Raw genomic sequence first — 23082 nt, 5'->3', positions numbered from 1 at the left:
GTCAATCCTAGTACCATTTCCAACTGGGAGTCACAACTTGCCTTTACTCCACAGTTGGTGCTCCCTCACTCAAACCTCTTCCTGAAAGCCTGCTTTAGAAAGAAGATGTCACCTCTGCCCTCCAGGCCTGAGCGAGTGGCTGCATAAAGAGCAATCAATGGATTCCACAAAACCACATGGAACTTTCCTAGCCAGTTTCCTTGTCCTCGTCCTCTTCGGGGATCTCACAGAGGCCTGCTCATGTGCACCAGCAGATCTCCAGACAGCATGTTGCTTTTCTCCACTTGGTGAGGTTTGGAGTCAGTGAATATTTTTCTCCCTTCCATCTCTTAACTTTCTCCCACTCCTCTACTTGGTTGGTTTTGCTTCCAGCATTAATCCTTCCTATAGCTGAAAGTCATTCCTATGGCAACGAAAGCTGAACAAATTTCTTATTTCAGAAGCCTCTCTGGACTAGACTAACCAGCATCATTGAGCTTGCTGTATTTTGTCTGCTTTATCTTTGTTCACATAGAAAAGGGAATGTCGGTAATTGGAAACATGAAGATTATGTTGCTCTTGTTTAAAAAAAAAGAAATAAAATGTAAAATATTTAGTGAGCATCTGGAGATTTTGAGAACATATAATACTAACGTAGTATTTGTATAAATACAAACATTTGCACAAAAGAGGATGGTGACCCTCCTGCCTGCCACCTTTCCCAGCTCCCATCCAACCCATCCAGTGTAGTGTAATGGTGCTGGTGCTGGACTAGGACTAGAGACATCCAGTTTCAACCCTCAGCCAAGAAGACTCTGGTGACTCTGGGCCAGACACTGGTCTCAGTCCAATTTACCTCCCAGGGTAATTGTGAGGCAAACATTGGAACGCTGTATATGCTGCCTTGAGTTGTTAGACGAAAGGTGCAACAGACACCTAACAAGGAAATTCTTATGCACTCACCTGTGCTGCACATTCACGCAATGCACATTCACCTGCCTCCCATTCTCATGCTCTCCTTCCCTCATCCACATATAGGAATGCTGGAAAGAAGGAAGAATCCAGGGTCCTACCTGCAAATTCGATTTTAAGGCTATGCCTGCTGGATGGAGGATATGAGAACAAAAAGGAAGACAGGTCTCCCCTTAGCTATATGCTCATACAGTGTGGACTCAATCACAGTTTTAAACAAAACTGTGAACTAAATTCTCTCTTTTTACAGTGATGAGGGCCAAATTTACGAGCGTCAGCAAGGACCCCAAATCTCCATCATATGCACCAAGAGATTTCTATGAGATTAAGCCCACCAAGGTAAGATCCTCCTCCTCCTCCTCCTCCTCCTCCTCCTCCTGAATCATGTCAGGAGACAGTGATGGGTGCCAGACAGCAAGAGCAAGGCGGCAGGCATTCAGTCTTTTGTTCAGGGATATTGTTCCTATCATGACAAATATTCCTGACCTACTCCTGTCCTTATGCTGAATTTTCTTTCTTTCTGAAGGTAATCAAGGGTCCAAAGGAAATCATACATGAACAGTTTCTCTATACTTACTGTGCAGCTACGAACTGTGGATACAAGCACCGAGGCCCTCTCGAAGGAGAAGAATACATATTTTCAGGTAGAGAATGCCAATTATCTATTATCAGCACGATTGATACATATAAATTAAAGAGGATGGCACATTGCAAAACAACTTCTGTATCCGATTCAACATTCTGCTGTTCATATGGATGATTCCTTTTCTACTCCCATGACACAAGGCCTGCATGCACTGTCTTGACTATCGGAGATTGAAAATGCCATAGGTACAGTAAGCTAAAAAGTGCTGGGAATGAGTCATTCACACTTGTCACTCCAGTTTTTGAAAAACTGTACTTTGAAGAAGTGATGGGTAAACTATTTTACAGTTTTCCTGACCTTTTACAGCTGATGCAAACTCTGAACAAAATTATGTAATGGCTGCTAAATTTGATTCAGAAGCTAGAATGATTATAAATACCCCCACGTTTGCGTAGGGAATTCTATTGCAGGGAAAAGCTAGTGGATTCCATGTGCAATGATTTTTTTAAAAAAATTCTGGAATGTAACCTCATAGGATTATGTGAATCAGGATCTTACTGGTACAAGGCAGGGGTATATTTCATGTCAAGTCCTAAAAAAAAATGGATAGCTAAGATTGATATCTAATGATGTTTAGGGTGTACCATGTTACAGTGGAGTTTCTTTACAGCTTAGCCTTCTACACATCTATGCTTTCCCTTGGTATTTCAGCCACAGATGTGTCTGGAACCATTAAAGATATCCATTTTGTCCTGGTTTTGCATGATTTACTAAAACATGTTGTTCTGTGTGATGCTCTCAGTTGTGATCCTGAATAATATGTATGTGTAACTATAAATAAACAGTAAAGTCCCCCTCATCCCCGATCACTATATGGACACTTTACATAAGCGGTCTGCCATTGTCTTCTCCCAGGATGTATATATTACAGCAGTAGTAGTTGTTGCGTTTTTGTTATCATTATTATCATGATTCCCAGTCTAGCCTATAGCCCTTCTTGGTCATCTTCCATCCCACTTTTGGGAGGATAAGCCAAAGTCAGTCAGGCATTGTCAGTTGCCGTAGAGATGCGATGCTTGTGTCAAAAGACTATAGATTTGTTGAGCAAAGGAGAAAGCCGGGTTATTTGGAGCTGACCCCATTCCTGACTTAAACGGTGGTGCAAATATCCCTCAGCAACTTTTTTTCTGGAAACTGACTTCCAATTCTTCCCAAAATGAGGGATCACTTTCAGCCTGTTCTCCCACAATCACAAAACACAATTCACACAGGCGTATGGAACAGAGAGTGAATTTCCACACCAGTTGAGTGGCATACAGAAGCTACTGTTCCTTCATACGGTGGTTTCACTCAGGCCATTGAGGGGGAATTTTGCCTTTCTCCAAACTTCACTTCTTCCCACTGGTCTCCTAATATGATCGGCTCTTTTCTCTCAGGCTGGGTTTGAGTTTTTTCCTCTTTCTTCTCAAATCTTCTGGAAGTATAACACTCCCACAGTTGCTGGTGCGTCCTTAGACCCAATTTTTCCACCAATAAGCACTTGCAGATTACTTGCGTAGCTTTGATGCCAGCTGTTGGTTGGCCTTTCTCACCATGGTTTGTCTTTATTTTCTGCAGCATCTTCCCACTGAGCTGGAATACTACATTTTTGTTCAAGTTTGAATTCTACATTTAGGATAGAATGCACAACTTTTCTGAAATAGAAGGCTTGCAACACAACCCTTTCTTCAAATACTTGACACTGAAGTATACATAGTATCCTGCTTTCAACCTAATCTCCATTCTTACATAACCATTAACCCTTTTAATACCAACCAGAGCTGCAATCTTCATAATAAGCATCTAGTTTTTATTGTTTTATACATGTCTTATTCCTTTTCCTGCAAGAATCAATTAGTTAAGAAAAAATAATTGTTTAAACTTTTAAAACAAAATCACGGAGAATGGTTCCATTTGCATTATTTATTCAGGTCAAAATATTCCATGTTTTTGCCACAATTTTCATTGCTGAAGCACAGGTGTTCTGTTCCCGGGACAAAGGGCATACCGAACTTATAACTGTGAAGATGTTAGCAGATTAGTGATTATCTTCAATTATTTCACTGAGATGAATCTAAATAATCAAAAGGAGGTCTGGCACTGATGTGCCACTCTGAGCCTTGAATTCAAGGGGTTGGGACAAGTCGCTGTGAAGAAATCCTTACAGTCTTCGGTTACATTTTGACACCATCTTTATGTCCTTTTTCTATTTCAAAAGGGTCATTTTCTGACAATCGGCTCAGAATCTCACTTTGCAGCTTTGCAAAACCATGGGATCAACTAACTTCTGCAGAGAAAAAGATCCTGAACAATAACGGTGCTGAGACCTGCAGTTGCCCTGTGCCTTGACTCCCATAACCTTCATGGCCTTCACTGTCAATATATTAAATGCTTAGAAAATGGGAAATAAACAAGATGAACTTGAATGCTTATTACAGGAAAGCAAATGTGACTGTGTGTGTGTGTGTGTGTGTGTGCACATGCACGTATACATACATACATACATATATACAGTATACTGTATATATATACTGTATGTATGTATATGTTTGAGTGTGTGTGTGTGTATATATATATATATATATGTCATTCTTTATTAAAGTTTCAAAGTACAGATAAAATCCAAAATATAGAAAAGATTGAAAAAAAGTCTAAAAGAAAAAAGGCAAACTAAAAAGTACAGACATAAACAGAAATCCAAAAAGAATGACTTCCAACCTTCTTCAGCACAGATACGAATACAAATGCATAATACATTAATCTCAGACTGACTCTAGTTCAAACCAAAATAAACATTATTTCTATAAGCTATAATAATGGGCGGCCTGCTGCTTTGTGAAGAAGATATAGAACTTGTGGGTCTGGGCTTTTAAGGAGAGAGAACAGAATGCAAGGATGGACAGCCATGGGTTTCTTCTCCTAACTGACATGTAAGGCTGTGATCAGTGAGAATCTTAGAAAATATTGCAAATTAATGTTGCTTTCAACTTTTCCAGTTTATACCTGCATATCTTCCAAGTGTGAATGTGCAGAATGGAGCATCTGAGACCAGCAAAACATGCCCCAGGATGCTCCATCGCTGTATTCCCTTTGTGAACCATCTGCGTCCTTGAGATAGCATTGCACAGCATATTACACTTTGTGCAACACATTAGCTAAGGTATCAAATGAAGCCATTTCCCAAATCTGAGCTTCAGCCAACACAAGATTGCCTTAAATTTGCTCTTAAGGTAACTTTTTAAGCGTCCTGAAGAATAAATAAATAAGAATATTTGTAGCTCAGGGTTGAACTGTGGAGTCCTTGGTGCTCTCTGAGCCTTGTTGTTTTCTTGCAGACGTTTCATTGCCAGACTAGGCAACATCTTCAGTGTGAGAAGGGAGAGGGCCTTTGATTGGGCTGTTGTTTGTTGCTTGGTTGACTGACTGAGTTAATAGTTCCTTGATTAGGGTGTATTGTGCCATTTGATTGTTCGTCATATTGTTCATCAGAACTCCCAAGGAGAGAACAACACCCCCACCAACACAAGCAGGGCAAGCCACTGTATATAAACAGAGAGCAAACCCCACTCCCTTCTCACACTGAAGATGTTGTCTAGTCTGGCAATGAAACATCTGCAAGAAAACAGCAAGGCTCAGAGAGCACGAAGGACTCCACAAAGAATAAATAACATTGTGGAGTTCTTGGTGTTCTCTGAGCTTGGTAGTTTGCTTGCAGACATTTTGTTGCCCGACTAGGCAACATCTTCAATACTACAAGGGAGCGGGGTTTGCTCTCTGCTTACATACAGTAGCTTGCCCTGACAGTGTTGATGGGGGTGTTGCTCTCTCCTTGGAAATTCCTTGATTGGGCTATTGTTTACTGCTTGATTGTTCATCTTGTGTTAATAACTCCAGTCCCTTCTAGCACTGAAAGGGTTGCCCAGTTGGGCAACAAAATGTCTGCAAGCAGACAGCCAAGCTCACAGAGCACCAAGGACTCCACAGTTCAACCCTGAGCGACATATATTCTCTTCTATTGGTAAATAACATTGTCCTTTCCTTCCCTTCTTCTCCTTAAATGATGCTTCTGAATCTATTTTAATAGCACCCTTAAAAATGGAATCGAGGCTTACAATATGATGTGATGAGTTGCTAACTAGAAAAGCAGGGAGATGCTATATTTACACTGAGAATGAAGATTGCTTCTGACAAGCCTTGCTGAAGCCCTAAATCAAATCCCACTGGCTCTGAGAGATTCCAGAGAGCAACACCAGGCAAGGCCTTCAACAGGCTCACTGAAACCCTTCGTTTCTATTCCCTCTTGAAAGAGGAGAAAACCATCCCACTTCCAGGCCTAATTCTGCAAATTCCAGCATCTCAAAAGCAGCCTACGATGACTGGAGCTGGTATTCAAACATGTTTAAAGTCCACAAAACATGCAGGTTTAACAGCCCATTACCATCCAAGGAGACAGGATTGGGAGCGATTAGCTTAAAGTAGATATAACAGTGCTAAAATAATCAGGATGTAAAATGTGGAGAGATACTGCGTGCTCCCTTGCTCATAACAGTCTTGGGGTATCTTGGGGTCGTCATGGGAAATTGATCAGCAGCAGATTCAGGACAGATAAAAGAAAAGTACTCATTCATATCAACAAAATTAACTTACAGAGTTTATTGCTGGACCACATGGCAACAGCTGTAAGAGGACACAAACAATACTGTACGTGAAGGAAGGTATCCAACTAACCAAGCGATGGATGCTTTACAGAATCTCCAGGATCACTGAAAAGACTGTGCCCACCCAGCCTCATGCTGGACTTCCTGAAAGATCCGGTTGGCTAATCCAGGAACTGGGCAATTGTTCCCACACGCCTGCATGCCTTTTATATTGCTATATTCTTGGATGGATGGATGGATGGATGGATGTAACTGCATAAGGAAGCGGGGCATGTCGAGCTGGTCTAGAGACAGTTTGTTGGCCTTGCATCATCAAGACCTATCAGGCATTTGTGCATGAGCTACAAGAATGCAACACTTGGATTAACGGCTGTATTGGTTCTGCAACGGCCAGGAAAACTCGACCAGCTTGTCTCACTACTAGTAAGGCAACAGAGTGTTAACATGTTAAGGTTGGATGTGGGAAGCCAAAGCGCAATCCACATTCACCATTCCAATCCAGAATCCCCTTTCTCAGGTTTAAGGTCCACAAGATAGCACCAGCAAGACATGCTGTCTTGGTTTCAGCAGGCCTCATCTGTACAATAGGGACCTCAAAGGCCATTCCGGAGGGCCTTAAATACCTGGAGTGGTTGGGGACCCTTGTGGGCATTGGACATGTTTGTCTTCTTGACCGGTTCTGCCATCTGGTTATTGCTATTGTTATATGCATATTTGTTGCTTGTTTTTATGCTGTGTGTCACCCAGAGCCGGTGGGAGTTGGGCAGTGTCCGAGCTGAATAAAATAAATAAATGAATAAATAATAAAATGGGAATACAGTATTGAAAAAGAAGTGAGGGGCCAGGTCGCTTCTCAGTTATGCTCAACACTCTGATATTCTCAGACTTTTTTTTTGCCCTCTGCCCCCATCCACTCCTGAATTTCCCACCCGTTCCATCAGATTTTCCTTGGTCCCTTTTAACTGCTGTCAGCTTGACTTTCCGATCATCTTCTCATCTCAAACGCTGCCTTTCTCCCCCTGCCCCACTCTATTACTTGCCCTCCATGTCCTCTTCCCACCTCCATGGCTTTCTGTGACTCTGCCCGTATCTCCTCCTCTCTGTTTCTCAGCTTGGGGTTTCTATTTTTTCACCACTCAGGTGCTGGTTTCCCCAGTCCATGCATAATATTGGAAGTTGTTTATCCGTGCTAAAACACCAGGGTTATTGTGAGGAAAATTGGACTGATTATGTGCCATCAAGTCGCTTTCGACTCCTAGCAACCAAATACTGTGGATAGATTTTCTCCAGGAGGGGAAAATTTCGCTTTCAAAAAATACAAACACTTCTCTTCTTTGGTCAAAGTTCTTTCTTCAGTTGCAGTCTACACCAGCACCAGAGCAGTTGACAACTCCTATGATCCCTTCAGTCCTATGATGTCACCTTGTCTTGTCTCCAGCCCAGAATTTATAAAGGCTGATGCCAACTCTTCCTGATCCTGAAAACTAGGTTTTCTAATTAATCTGACAGGGTTCTGCCAGAGCAACAAGGATGGAGGGGAAAAAGTACTTCCTTCCCTCTTTTTGATGAGTGGAGGTCACATAGTCTTTTGCAAGGATGTTGCTTAGATGTATGGAAAGACCCCTTCCCTTAGTAACTGGTCAGCAGGATATACAGTACCAGCTACGTTATGACAAGTCATTCTCTGGCTTCATTTCTGTTTCTTAGGCCATATTGTTCAGCTCTGCTTTCCTTTTTACTGTGTCCAACATTGGCATTCCATACTCCAGACACAAGCTGCAGCACCTGCTTGCATCTTCTGACATTGTCAGATTAAACTTGTCCATAGCGCTTATCAACTTCCTCTTCTGCTCCATTGGTAGTTGGAACATAAACCTGAATAATTGTCCTATTAAAGGGCTTCCTGCGAAATCTAATTGATGTTACTCAGGCACCGACTGCACTGGGTCCAAGAATTGTCCTTGCTATATAGCCTTCCTGGCTACAAAAGCACCACCGTTCCTTTCTTTTTTATGTCCTGAGTAGTAAACACTGTGGTCTTCTAAATGAAGAGGGCCAGTTCCAGTCCAATTCAATTCACTAACGCCCAAGATGTCAATGTATAGTCAATTCATCTCATCTTTCACTGTGTTGGACTTTCGTGTGTTTATGCTTCTTGCATTCCATGTTCCTACTGTACCTCTGCCTTTGCAGCTCCAGTTTTCCTTTCCTGCATCAGCAACTGAACATCCAGAAGGCTCTAATCCAGCCATAGATTGACCAATAACTGGTCTAAAACAAAAACAGGATGGAGTTTGGTTTGAGGGCCACACCAGGCTTTGAATAGCATGTCAAGGTCCATACTCCAAAAGGTGGTAAAGCCACTTTCGTATTTATTTTATATTTAGTTGAATTGTGAATTTGACAGTAATTGCATTAAACTTTAATTTAAAAGAATTCATTATTTAAATGCATTATTTTTAGTTTTACATTTTGTTTCATTTTATCATGTGGGGGAAAATTAACCAAAGTAGCTATTTCCTTCACCAGCAGGAGGTGCTACAACACAGACTCCATTTCATAGCCTCCTTTTCGGATGAGAAGGGGGAGACTGCACACTTTTTTCATCAGCTGATACAATGATACAATGTCCTGGTGTTGTAGCACCCTCTACTGATAAAGGAAACATCTGCACTTCTTTTCTTCTTTTGAGATAGGAGGGAGAATGAAGAGATGGAGGGAAGAGTCAGCAGGATTTGGGGAATGTGGCATTGGGATGGTAAAACAGCAGAAAAACCAGTGGAAGGTCAAGAATTTGGGGAGGGCGGGCAGGGGAAGCCGCAGAAGAAAACACAGAGTCGACGTGGTGAGACTTGCAGCAGTTGGGGCCAGGGTGGCGGCGATGCAGGTGTTAAGCGTGATAAACCATCTGAGAAAATAGCAGGAAGCCCTGTGATGGCAACTGATGGGGCACAGGCACTGAGCTAGGGGAAGAGTCCTATTCTTTACGCCATTCCTAAAGGAGCCCAGGCTGGCAGGAAAGCATGCTGAATCAAGTCAAAGGTCCAGCTGGTCCACCATCCTGTTTCTCACATTGGCCAAACCTATCACTGGAAACCGTATAAGCAGGTAACAATAAACAAGAGTCATTGGGAGTCGGGTGGTACACAAATTTGATTAATCAATGAATGTGCCATGGAGTTTTGCCATTTGTATTTCTCAGCAACTGGCATTCTGATGAGGCTAAACCCATTTTACAGCTTCTTCTCCCTACCTTGCCAGCAAGGACTCACAATCAGACCTGCCGTCAGATGGAAGCGGAGTGGCCCGGTCCCACAGCCTACACACAGTATGAGGCTAGACTTACCTTGCTTTCGGACTTTCAGCATTCCTTATCCTACAAAGGACCCTTAAACTGCTCTCCCTCGATCCCAGGAAGGAGCCTCAGTGTAGAGTTTGGTATGCAAAAACTAACTCATATATTATAGATATGATATATATATGATATATATGATATAGATATAGATATAATATATAACTCATAGATATAATATACGAGTTATTTTTTTGCATATCAGACTCTACACTGCAGGCACAAGGCTACTGCTGCTAACGCCAGTGGCGATAGTTGTATACAGGTAGTCCTCGTTTAGCAACTACCTCATTTAGTGACCATTTTCAGTTACAATGGTGATGAAAAAGTAAATTTACAACCAGTCCTCACATTTATGACCTTATTTCAGCAAAGGAAAGCTGAAATAAGATCATAAGCACAATTGCGGTTTCACTTAGCAACCGCTTCGCTTTATGACAGTTGCCAGTCCCAATTGTGATTGCTAAACGAGGAACATCTGTATTTAAAAACTCTTCAATAAAAATTGATGTCTGTCCATTTTCTCCCCTGAAAATGTATTTTTTGATACACACCTCTTACTCATGACCCTCCCCATCACTTGCCTTTTCTTTGCTAAGAGAACCCCAAATGTATCCTTGCATCACTGAGGGGATTACTTCTGTCTACCATTTATTTCAGTTAAGACAGTTCTCAGCCTAAGGATTTTCATAATTTCTAACGAGTTTGAACTGCACTGACAGTCCACACAGCTCATTCTTTTTCCATGTACTTGTTTTCCTAAGAAACCCACCTTGTCCAGACCAACTAGCAGAGCAAGATAGAATCTACTCCAGGAGTCTTTTTAATTACACCATTATATAAACATAGTAATATTTACTTTTTTATACACTTGCCTGAGTCAGCTCTGCATTTCTTCCCTGCCCTGTTCACATCTCCAGTACACCTACAATGTGAAGTGTAATAACACACCTGCAGTCTAATTTTTAGGATCTGTCACAATGTTGCAACAAGGTTAATACTCATTATAGCTTTATATTGTACTATAAAACAGCATCTAAATCTCTTAATGGAAATTATTTTATTCCAAACGCTATACGGCCTAGGGATAAACTCTACTGCATTCTAAATGACTGCCATTTTTTTCAAAATAAGGTAGATCACGTGATCCATGGCAGCAAATGGGAGTGCTGCCCTTTGCAAAAATGGCTGCCAAGCCACATTTTATTACAGTAGATAATGAACAAGCAACTGCTTTGAACAGTGTGTTTTCATACATCCTTACTTTTTTTACACTGAATTTTGTCTATAAAATAGAAGTAATACAAAAATACACGCCTTTTTAAAAGTGATGCTTTATACTGGAGTTTTGGAAAATCAGAAATACAAAGACTGGATCCAGGAAATGCTGTTTCATTAAGACAAGCCAGAGTCCATGAAGCTGATTGTATACTGCTTCTTTAAAACCTCCAGAAGTAGTGTTTTTTAGATACAATAGTTAAATCACTGATAGGTGTTCATGGTACAATTTTAAATTATTGCAAGGTTTTAATTCAAGTTGTAGTTCATCTGAAATGTGTGGGTGCACACATTTAAAAAAACTAATTTGTTTTAAACTCTTTTTCTGGATTTTTAAAAAAGATCTAATAAGCAAAGCAAAGCTATGGGTAAGCAAAAGTTCTCTCCAATGCAGTTGACTCACAGAACTAGAACTGAAGGTCATGAATGATGGCTATTTTCACTTTTTTTCTATTTTTTTATTTTTCCCTCACAGGTTTCAGTGTAAAGAAAGGAGGTCTTTCCTTAAGCATGTGGGGCATTGCAAAAGATTATTTTTATCGTTAGGGTTACGTCACCAAAGTTAACAAAATATAGTAAAAGTCTTGCCAAACCAAGATAACTACCCATCTAACCCAGAGTTTTGTATCCCAACAGGACCAGTGTGTGCATTTGGAAAGCTCACAAGCAGGGATTACATGCCATCAAGTCGTTGTCGACCCTTAGGGACCACACAGACAGAAGAGCCACCCTGAAAACCCATACCCCTTTGTTCCATACCACCCATACGTGCTTTCATCTGTTCACTTCTCCATTCTGATGCCATGATCTCTCTCTTTATTTTCTATCCCTTTGTTTTTATAATATGTAGTATTTCTATATGTGTATACTCATTTCACTCCAGTGACATAACGCATTTTTCCAGCAAGCGTTGTTTTTTAATATTTATTTATTTATTTATTTATTTATGTCTTTTACATCACTGATCCATTGAAACTTTGATCCACAGAGAGACAGAATCACAGCAATAGGAAAGGCCTCTATTCCCACAAAAATAGTGTGCGAGGGGGATGCACTTTCCGGACAAGAATAAATAACAAAGATACCAAGTTAGCACTTTAAATTGCCCTTCCCAGATCCCTTTGTGGCAAAGGAATAGATCTCTGGGGAAAAGAGGCTGAAGAATGGAAAGGGGATGTAATACGCAGGGATCGAGTCTCTGCTGCATCCCCCACCCCAACCTGACAGTAAGTTGCAAACACAGCTCAAAGCGTTATGTCACAACACAGCTACAACACATGACTTTGCAGCTATCAGACCATCACGCATTAAGTGGCGTTTTACTCCTGTCCCCATGATCTTTCAAAGAAGGGGACAAGAGTAATTGACACAGCTTTAGGGATAAAGGAGAATCACAAAAATAGAGTGGGAAGTTTCTCTCTTGAGTTACATACAGGGGGGAGAGGGAGGGGGACCAAGTTCTGGTTTTGGGTGTGAACCCCCCGTGTGTCCACTGGTGGTGGTGTTTTATTTCTTCAGTCATCCATCAAAATAGCAAAAACATCCCTTGGCTACAGTGGCAGTACTATGGCTGTTTGGGGAGAAGAGCAGATAGATTTGGCTGGCCAAGTGGGAGGAAGGACTTGACAAAAACAACTGCGTTCTCCACCACAGACGCCAATTGTTGGCCAACTGTCTCTCCACCACAAGGCCTAGGTTCAAAGCCAGCTTAGCATCTGGCTCAAGGATAAAGAAGCCTGTCTGCCCTGCCCAGCACCTTCCTGACAATCAGTAGATGCTAAAGCTTACAGTGGAGTGACAGACTGGGAGATTTCTGCAGAGCTATTAGGAGGGTGGGAAAAAAAGGTGTGAGGTAGGATGGAAAGGAGGTGTGTCTCGATTAAGGCTTGCCAAGTAGACTGTTACCAAAATGCAGGGGAAGGAAGTTGCACGTTGCTGAGGTGGAGGCGGAACCTGTAGCCAAGGCAACGGAGCTTGGAAGCCGGCAGCTAAGGAGTGGGAAACAGGACTGTGCAGAGGGCAAGTGGCAATTGACTGACTGCTTATTCACAAACAGCAACACAGACATCTTTGCAGCCACAAACACAAACATGGCCCCAGGAGGGGTCCCCTCCCTCATGCTATGTACAGAGATCCCTGGAGACCCCCCCCTTCCCCCTTTTCCCCAACCCTGGGGACCCCCCCCCTCCCCCTGCATCAGGGATGGGAGAAGGGAACCAGGCATAAAGTTTGCATATTTATGTAGAAGAGATGTGGACTTGAGAAATCTGCAGCCTCCGGTTCACAAGGGAGGTCCCATGAAAGGAAGGAAGGAAGGAAGCTCTCTGACAATCGGGTTTAGGGAGGCGTTAGTTTGCATGGGGATAGTATATTCTGCAGAAATGGGCACAAAATCATAAGGAGAACTGGTTATAGAAAACAGAGCAATAATAGGTTATTAGAATAGATAATGGTGGGCAGAGGGAAGTTTTAGGATTTTAAGGGAAAATAAATGGAGCCTCCTGCCCAGCAGACTGCGGAGTTCTTGTTGCATTTAGGGAAGAGAAGGTTTTGTGTTGTATGTGTGCGCGTACACACAAACGTGTGTGTATATATGTGTCTCTCTCTCTCTCTTCAGGTAATTGCCCTGTACAGATAACTTTTTTTTCTTATACGCCACCCAGAGTCACATGTGAGATGAGCGGCTATATAAATCTAATAAATAAATAAATCTAATAAATAAATACATCTAATAAATAAATAAACTAACTTTAAACCAACCAACCCACTTTACATTCAGAATGACCAGCATCAAAAGCCTGGGTATCGCTGAGGATTTAGCCTGGACCCATTTTCTAGGTCTGACCATTCCCAGCAGGTGCCATTCCTTTCCCTGGGGATCTCCAGGGATCCTTACTGTTTCCCCCTGTCCATGGGATTGCCATTAACAAAGGGGAGTTGAGAAGAAACTCGTCATTCATTTTGGAAGAACGTTCCCACGGGGGTGGGTCAAAGCAGTTAAGGGGCACAGGGCTCAGAGTCTCAGAAGACAAGGAAGGGGGTCCAGGCCCAGGGAAGTGAAGGGTTGCAGGACAGAGGGGGGAGTCTCTCAGTCGGAGAAGAGGCTGGCGAAGCTCTGTCGGAGGCTGCGGATGCTCTCGGCACGCACTTCATCCTGACTAAGGCTGCCCCGCGGCGCCGGTACCTCTGCAAGGGGGAAGGTATTGGTCAGAGACTGGGATTTGCTAAGGAACAGCGAGGGAGGAATGGGGGGGGCGGGAAAGAGGGGAGGGGGAGACGGAGAGGAGAAATGAGAAACACACGATTAAAATCAGGTCAGGCAACAGAACTTGCTTTGTCTGGAACGCTGGGAGAGAAAGGGGAGGTTGAATTTGGGAAGCACTGCCCTCCTTCTCAAGGGTATGGTAAGAAGCAAGCACAGAGCCACAAAGGGGGCCAGGCGACCAAGCAGGCCTTCTGCCCCCCCCCCCCCCCAGCCCTAATTTAGTGCTGCAAAGGAGGGTGCATCCAACAGGGAAAGGCCAGGGAATGGTCCTGCGGCAGGAAAACGTGACTGAAAAGCTGAAAAAAATTGGAGAGGGAAATTCTCAGGCATTTTCTTCTAATTCAAACTCTCCCCCCCCCACCCATTCCATTTCTTCTAATTATGGATAGATCCTGTTGAATTTAGAGTGGAGGGGCACAAACTCACTGTGTGATTTGGCAAGCTAGTGCTAACAAGAGCTGCAGCAAATATTTGAAAATGAAGTTATTCAGCAAGAAATGTTTCTCTGAAACACCAAGTGCTGCTGCTGTACTGATAAATAACTTGAAAAAAATCATCTTATTGATCCCAACAAAACTGAGCTCATATAACCAGCATAACTCACAAGCCCAACTGAATGTCAGGGTAACACTTTCTGCTCTCACTTTGAATGGTCAAACAATTTCATCCCTGTTTCCATGCCACCCCTTCTAGACTGCCAATGGGAAGCACTTGTCGCAGGCAGCACAAATGATTCAGAAGTGCATCTTTCCTAATGTTATGCTAACCCTTCAGCTTCAAATTTCACCTACAAGGTTTGATTTATATATTTAGATTTTTAAAGTATTCTTTTAAAAAATTTCAAATTTGCAAATTTCAGCTCTGGAATGTGACATCTTAAAACATGAGACTTCTTTGTGCCCCTTTCGGTCTGATGACCTTGCATACGTGGAGAATTGAGTCATTCGTTTTTGCTTTAGGAGGAGGAGCTGTTTTTTATATAAAAAAGTATTGTCTAGTTCTCACAATTGCAAACAAAAGCAAACATAAAGAAAGCAAGACAGCTGTGATGATGTCGGTAAAGAGTTCCTTGTAAGCAAGTGACCTTTCACTCTTTGCCCCGCCTTGTCCTCCTGCTGCACCCAATCATCTCTTATTTAATACCCTCCCCTACCGCCTTACTGAACTTTGACCAAAGCAAAAAGGACACAAAAGGACAACACACCGAATTTGCAAAACGTATCCTGAATTGGGATTAGGGGAGAGTGCATGTAGCGTTGTTTGTGCCTTTAGGTATCTGAGGGTACCAGATCCTCATGGCAACCTACCACACCCCTGCGTAGCTAGGAACAAAATCCCCAGATTGCAAAAGTTAAGTCCCGGAGCCTGCCAAACCCTGTTCCCTTCACAGAGAACCCAAGAGTCCAACGCTTACTTCAGCTGGGGCTGGGGTGGAGGAGGCAGATCCTGGCTGGGTTTCTGAGCAACTTGTGGCTTTCCTTGGCTTGGTGGAGGGCGGTTCCCTTGTTGCCCTGGGCCACCAGGGCCCTGCCCTTGAGTGCTGGGCCTCGGCTGCTGGGTGGTGGGTGGTGCTGGGCGCTGCTGCTGGGCTCCTGCTCCTGGTGGGCGCTGCTGAGCCAGGCCCCCTTGACTGCCCTGCCGTGGATGCTGCCGTGGTTGACCGCCAGCTGCTGGAGGGCGCTGTGCCTGCTGGGGCTGCTGCTGTTGACCTGGGAGGCCCCCAGACGCTGTCTTGGGCAGGGGAGGCCCTGCGGGCCGCTGCTGCTGGGGGGAACCCTGCTGCCACTGCTGCTGTCCGCCACCACTGGGGCTCGGCCCTCTCTGGGGCTGCGGGGACTGCGGAGCGGAGGGTGGCCCCTGCTGGCGAGACTGTTGGACTCCAGGCCCAGACTGGCGCTGCCCTGCAGGACGTTGCTGAGCCTGTGGCGGGGGCTGCTGGGTAGTGGGGCTGGGCAGACGCTGACCCATTGTGGGACCACCAGGCTGTGGGGTAAGGCCGGAGAGTTGCTGGCCTTGGGGAGGGGGGCGCTGCTGAGAGGGAGGGCGCTGGGAGCCTGGAGGTGGCTGCTGAGGTCCTCCTGAAAGAAAGAGGGAAGACAGTTTTAACCCACCTAATCTGCTAGAATTCCCTTTCAACAAAAAGTTCTGATGCCTCCCTCCCGAGCCACAATTTTTCCCAAAGCATAACTCACCTTGGGGTGGAGGTCTCTGTTGGGCTGGAGGGCCCTGTCTCTGTCCAGCTTGAGCTGACTGAGTCTATGAACAAAAACAAACAAAAGCAGGAGCGTGCATCAAAAGTTATCCTTATTTCCTTCTATCCCACCCTGCCCGGCTATGCTTTTCCTATTTCTGCTGCATTCCATTTACTTTGTAGCAACATATATGCAATGCAGGAACATCTCTAAACCTTTCCCTACTAGGGCTAGGTGCCATTCAGACATTCAGTCCAAATAAATGGACAGATGACATGTGGAGGAACCTTTCTCCATTGAAGCCATCCAGTGCTGGGAACCATGTAAATCAGTTGCAAAAAATGAGGATGGGGTTGGCAAACAGAGTTTTCCTTGCCGTTCCTTTTACCCAGATGCTTGGCAATACATCAGGGACAAAAAAGGAAAGTGTTTCTAAACGGCTGAAATTTGCTAGCACCAGATGTGATGATAGCAATTTAGCTAAGGAAAAGCTTTAAAGCATGAGATAAACATTCTCCTTCACAGCACAAACTGCTTGACAGCCACCAACTTCAGTGGCTTTTAGGGAACCTTAAACAGATAATAGCCATTTTACTTAAGATGGCTCCACACTTCTAGGATCAGAGTGTGCCTCTGAATACCTATTGCTGGGAACTGTGAATAGGAGGGCCTGGTGGCACTTGTGAGCTTCACAGTGGCCCCTAGCTGGCAACTACTGTGGGAAACAGAATGCTGGGCTACATCCAGGAGAGCTGCTCTTAAGATTTTGAAAGTGAGATTAGACAAATTCAGAGAGGACAAACCTGCCAACGTTTATCATCCATGGTAGTTAAATGGAATCTCTACAGCAGTATTTCTCAACCTTGGCAACTTTAAGATGTGTAAACTTTAACTTCCGGAATTCCCCAGTCCACACATCTTGAAGTTGCCACGGTTGAGAAACACTGCTTTACAATATTATACAGGAACGCCAGGTGCTGAGACCATGCAGTTAGAAAGGAATGTGACTGACTTCATCGTACTGGTTTTCCTAAGCCATCTAGCTGTCCACTGTCAAAAGCAGAATACTGGACTAAGGGACTCTTGATCTGATCCAGCAGTATGAGTCTTCTGTTAACACGTGTTCACAGAGTCCCTCAGGCTGAAATCTTCTGCATCTTTTTGGCCCGCCAACTTTAATTAGAAACCTCACATTCTAACCCTGGTCCTAATGCAGGCAACCTGTGCCTCGTTCCACACTACTGCCACCGTAATCCGAACCCTACTGTGAACATCATTACGACCGTTTGCTGCTCTGAACCCACATTTTCATCTTCCTTCATCTTCTGACTCCGACTCTTCTCCTTCAGTTTCTAGTGAGCAGTGACTAATCATAAACTGCAAGGAAAAACAAATTGTGGGATGACCACTGTTGTGTGTATGATGAAAAACAAAGTGGCAATACCTGGGCATGCTGTCCTGAGGCGGAACGCACAGGGGAGGGCACTGGTGTGCGAGGAATGACCTGGGCCATGCGGGTCAGTACCAGCTCCACAATCAGCTGCTTATCCTCATCCTGATGGTCTCCAATCAGAGGCATGGATGATCCCACTACCTGAGGGAAGAACAAGGAAGAACAGGAAGTGCGCTGTTTCTCTTAAGCAGAACACGTGTGAATTATTCTAAGGCAGTGTTTCTCAGCCTTGGCCACTTTAAGATGTGTGGACTTCAACTCCCAGAATTCCTCAGCCAGATGAAGTCCACACACCTTAAAGTTGCCAGGGTTGAGAAACACTGCTCTATGGCCTTCTGCGAGAAATGATTTTTTTTTAAATGCCTATTTTAAAAATTAATAGCACCAGCAAGTTAATAGCAGAAGTTTCTACTTGGGATGAAAACAAATAGATAATAAGGATTAATGGATGACATCCAGAAAATGTATTTCCTGTGGCCTATGAACCAGAAAATATCTTTCCTCTGACACCCCCTCTCCCCTGCAGAAGATAATAATCTTCAGAACGGAGATAATAACAGATGATCACCATCACAGGATATTTGTTGAAAGGATTACGTGTGCTGTGTGTGTAAACACTAAGCAATAGGGTTAACAAAACCACATGGTGCAGTGGGTGGTGACTCAAAGAATACAGTCTGATCCATGTAGCCAGGAAGTAGCTGGAACTAAGCCAGTTTGTCTCATTACCTGTAACACGGAAAACCAGCTTACATATCATCATCAATGGACACAAATATATGTTCATTAAAAATATAGGAAAATGCAGTAGAATCAGAGTGGTATGTACATTTATCTCCCAAAGGAGGATCCATCAACCCTAACCTTAACCATCAGTTGTTTTATCCAGGTTGAGCTTTCCAAGACACACTGAACTGCATTTTTAATATCTGCCAAGGTTTTTCCAAACCAGCCTCCAAATCTCAGACTGTCCGGTAAATATCCATAAGGTTTTCTGCCTAACAATAGCAGCAACAGTGGCTCCCTGGCAAACTAAATTAGTGCTGAAATTTTTTGAGTAAAAGGGGAGAGAGAAAGTGATTGGCCTAATGCCATCTAGTGAGCATCACATTTGAAAATGGATTTCAGGTCAAATCTATTTGGCCTGAGAGAGTACAATACTATCCTGGTACCCTAAAAACACATCTGTGTTGAGGTTTCATTATTTCCAGAATTGATCAACAAACTGGTTAAAAAGAGCTGATGTGCATAAAAATCTTCAATTAATTCATAGTCCTAACAAGAAACTTTTAAGCTGGCTCTTCACCTATTATATTCTGATCTTCCCTTCTGTTGACAGATTTTTAAAGGTTTGTGTTCCCTGGTATTTTAGTCAAAATACAAGTATTCCCAGCACCTCACCTCAATGATGTGGTCACGTCCATCCTTCCCATGTAGAGCTTCTACTGCACAGATGTCCAAACCACCAAAGATTTCTGAACAGGTGTCCACCCATAATTTGTACCTGACAGAGAAGGGAAAAGATCAAGAATAGAGTCAAAATTATAGACATAGCATGAGCACAGAGCCCTCCTAATTTTATCACTTTCATTCAGGTATTTTTAACCAGCAGAAGAGCTTGAGAAGCCATAGAGAGGAGGATTACTCCCACTGTCAGCTATTTATTTATAATCCCGTCTATCTACCCAATCATATTTACCTACCCATGCCACTCACCTATCTGACATGGCTATTTGCTCCAACATGGCAGAGCCAGTATTGGTTTTCCAGTTGCCTGAAACAGAGGTCCTCCTGCCAGGGGAAAGAGGGCATTATGAGTATTAAAGGTTTGAGGGAGAAACCAGATAGCAAATTTGTCCTTGAAAAGGGAGCTCAAGAACATCCAAGAAAGAGTTTGAGAGAGATTGAGAAGGGGGAATTAATACAGATGGAGCTTGTCAGAAAGGATATATTAAGTAAAATGTCATAAGAAACTGAATCCTCGAAGTACAATCCAAACCTTCACTCAGAGATAGCACAGATAGTCCAAAAAAAAAAAGGCTCTGTATCTCCCATAGTTTCCCATAAAAATGAGAATTTCAGCAAGTGTAGATTTTTTCAATCTTATGTGTTAATGTGTGTTTGCCAAAATTCCCATGTAGATCACTTATTAAAGATGCAAGAGCCCAAACTTTTGCATATGGTCACCTTTTTCCAGGATTGTTTCTAGAAAGTGATTTGAAAATGCTGACCAAGGTCAATAAAGCTTCATGGAAGATGTCGTTCTGCTAATGGGAGGAGGCAAAGTAGAAAGGAAGTTGATTTAAGTAATGGTGGGATCAAGAGCAGGTCAAGAAGCTTCTATAGGGAAGCTGCATCACTCGCTACGAGTAAGGAGTTTAACAGGAGGAATTTCTCCACACTCACATGTAGGCTTTGTAGTTATTGCCAATCTTCTGGATACGGATATCATATTTGGCATCGATAAAAGGCTCTGAGGTGGCATAGGTCTTGGTGAGAGCTACCACACTGGCAATGTCCTGGAAATCATATTGGTTCTCCACCTTGACCTGCAACCAACAAACAGGAGCCTTTGCAATTACCACATCAAATATAAGCAAATAAACCTACATCACTCACATTTCAGCAACTGAACTTTGATCCCTTTAAAATCTGATTTATCCTCCCAAATTGCATGTTTTATGTTTTTCCAGATGAGGTTTATTGTGCTTCCACATTTGATCACATTTCATACAGGATTCAGACAATACAGTAGTGCCTTCTACTTGTAGCCCATTATTTCTTCTATTTATTTTCCCCAAAAAGTTAAGCAGGAAAATAAATGTACAATAGTTTAAACACGCAGTGCTAGAAGGTCTCTATCTGGAAACACCTACTAACATCATTTTCTCAAGGATTCAGCCTGCTATCAAGAACAAGCAAGAATCCTGTGAAGTATAAATCGATTTTACCCATTCTATAAAATTCTCTCCAAAATTCGTATCTTCCAGAACTTTAAACAGGAAAATCCAGTTCAAATTGTCAAAAGGCTTCTCTGCATCTAAAAAAAAATCAGTGCAGCTTGTTTTTCATTATGTTAATGGAGACCTAACAAAATCATGTGAGATACAAAAAGGAACAAGACAAGGCTGCCCATTTTCTCCTCTCCTATTTTGGTCCTTGAAATACTAAACAGAGACCTAAGACAAGATGAAAGGATTGTGGGAGTAAAGATTAAAATAGAGACTTATAAATTAAGAGCGTTTGCAAATGATTTGGTGCTGATTCTGGAAGATCCTTTAAGGGGAATTGAAACATTAATGAGTAAATTAAAAGAATTTGGTGCTTTAGTAAGTTTTAAGATTAATAAACAGCAGACTAAGATGTTAACAAAAGTGTGAAAATAGAAGATCAAACAGAATTGATGGATGAAACAGATTTTAAGATTGAGAAAAAGGTAAAATACTTGGGTAACACTATGACAAATGAATTGTTTGTTATTTCAAAGTAATATACAATTCCAAGACATGGAATGAAGTTAAAAAAGATATGCTAAGGTAAGAGAAAATACAATTGTCATTGTTGGGGAGAATTTCTGTAATTAAGATGAATGTTTTGCCTAGAATGTTATTTTTGTTTCCGATAATATGTGTTTTGACAACTGATACACTATTTAAACAATGGCAGAAGAATGTATCTAAATTTGTATGACAGGGGAAAAAAACAAGAGTTAAATATAAGGTGTTCAAAATGCAGAGGAAAGAGAAAGATTGGGTTTACCTGATTTGAAATTATATTTCACAGATTGTTGTTTAGTTTGGATGAAAGAGTGGGTGTTGCTGAGAAATAGAAGGCTTTTGGAGTTAGAAGGACATGATCTGAGATTTGAGTGGCATGGATATTTTTGGTATGACAAAGCTAAGGTTAATGTAGATTTTAAAAATCATTATGTCAGATGTGCCATACTGAGAATATAGAATAGATACAACCCCAGGTTGTGCCCGAAAACACCTTTGTGGCTCTCAGCACAAGCAGCATTTTATAGATGAGAAATAATAAACAAACACAAATGGCTAACTTATTGTGCAATACTAGAATTTTGTCAAGGGGAACGTAAAATAAAATCAAGAGATTTGGTAGCGTACTTGTCAATGGTTTTCTTATGTACAATTATTAGAATTATTAGAAAGGTTTAAAGTAGACAAAAGAATGTATGGCTTTGAACACTGAAAGACTGAATTTGAAACAGAATTGTGTACAAATGATGAACATGTAATTGCCAAAATGTATAAACTACTGAAATTTGAAACAGAACAACAAGTGAAAAAATGTATGATAAAATGGGCTGAACTTTTTGGTTACAATATACAAATGGAACAATGGGAAAATATGTGGCTGAAAGGACTGAAATCTACATTATAACCTTAAAAAGAATTTTTATAAAATGATGTATCATTGGTATATTTCACCAGAGAAATTGTCTAGAATGTATAAAGGTACTTCAAATCTATGTTGGAAATGCAAACACCATGAAGGGACATTTTATCACGCTTGGCGGATGTGTAAAAAAGCTAGAAAGTTTTGGATACAAATACACTAATTCAGAGGATCTTAAAGATTAATATACAATTGAAACCGGTGGTTTTTCTTTTGGGACTGATAGACCAACAACTGGAAAAAAGCAATAGAACATTGTTTTTGTATATGATAACTGAAGCAAGATTATGGTATGCACAAAGCTGGAAAGACTCGGCATTACCCACAATGGAGGAATGGTTGGTGAAGATGATGAACTTGCAGAGATGGCCAAATTAACTTCCTTAATTTGAGAAAAGACAGTATCTACATTCATTACTGACTGGAAAACCCTTATAGACATTTTGTGTGAAACAGAAAAAAATGGTTTGGATGATTAGAAAAAAGATAGGTGTTTTTTTCTTGTAATCATAGAGCACTGTTTCTCAACCTTGGCAACTTTAAGCTGTGTGGACTTCAACTCCCAGAATTCCCCACCCACCAACTGGCATATGCATACCTGGGCCTGGGAGAGAAACACAGAGGGTAGGGATGGGATGGGGGATGAGGGAGCAGGCAGGACCATCCCAAAGGTGACAGGCAGAGGGAGATATGGCAAGAACCCGACAGTGGGCCGCATCCGGGGACACCACGCCTGCTGTTTGAAAGTAGTCCTGTGTTCCACCCTTGGCTTCCACCCTCAGTGCCTGGCAACCAGATCCTCAGTGGCCCTGCTGCTGTTGCTTTTGAATGTCAGGTTGCTGTGCAACAAAGCTGTATGATCTTACCTTGGATGAGGGTGCTGACCTGGCAT

The 23082-nt window shown here is 42.3% G+C and overlaps 1 protein-coding gene across 2 annotated transcripts in view; it reads right to left on the bottom strand.

Annotated features, from left to right (window-relative positions):
- Positions 1-13172: 13172 nt before the first annotated feature.
- The window catches only part of SYN1 (synapsin I), a 102514-nt gene continuing 92604 nt past the window's right edge, over positions 13173-23082 (bottom strand). Inside the window, exons 7-13 of one of the 2 annotated variants that reach the window (XM_063294063.1) lie at positions 20181-20323; positions 19491-19565; positions 19176-19278; positions 17766-17915; positions 16322-16385; positions 15544-16207; positions 13173-14088 (exon numbers count right to left, since the gene is read on the bottom strand). In XM_063294063.1, coding sequence (XP_063150133.1) covers positions 13953-14088; positions 15544-16207; positions 16322-16385; positions 17766-17915; positions 19176-19278; positions 19491-19565; positions 20181-20323 — 1335 coding nt within the window. In that variant the 3' untranslated portion in view covers positions 13173-13952. The remainder of the gene's footprint in view (positions 14089-15543; positions 16208-16321; positions 16386-17765; positions 17916-19175; positions 19279-19490; positions 19566-20180; positions 20324-23082) is intronic. The other variant, XM_063294065.1, reaches the window with a different exon arrangement.

Source organism: Candoia aspera, chromosome 2, assembly GCF_035149785.1.
Source record: "Candoia aspera isolate rCanAsp1 chromosome 2, rCanAsp1.hap2, whole genome shotgun sequence".
Classification (NCBI taxonomy): Eukaryota; Metazoa; Chordata; class Lepidosauria; order Squamata; family Boidae; genus Candoia; species Candoia aspera.
This window is presented reverse-complemented; position numbering and strand designations above follow the sequence as displayed.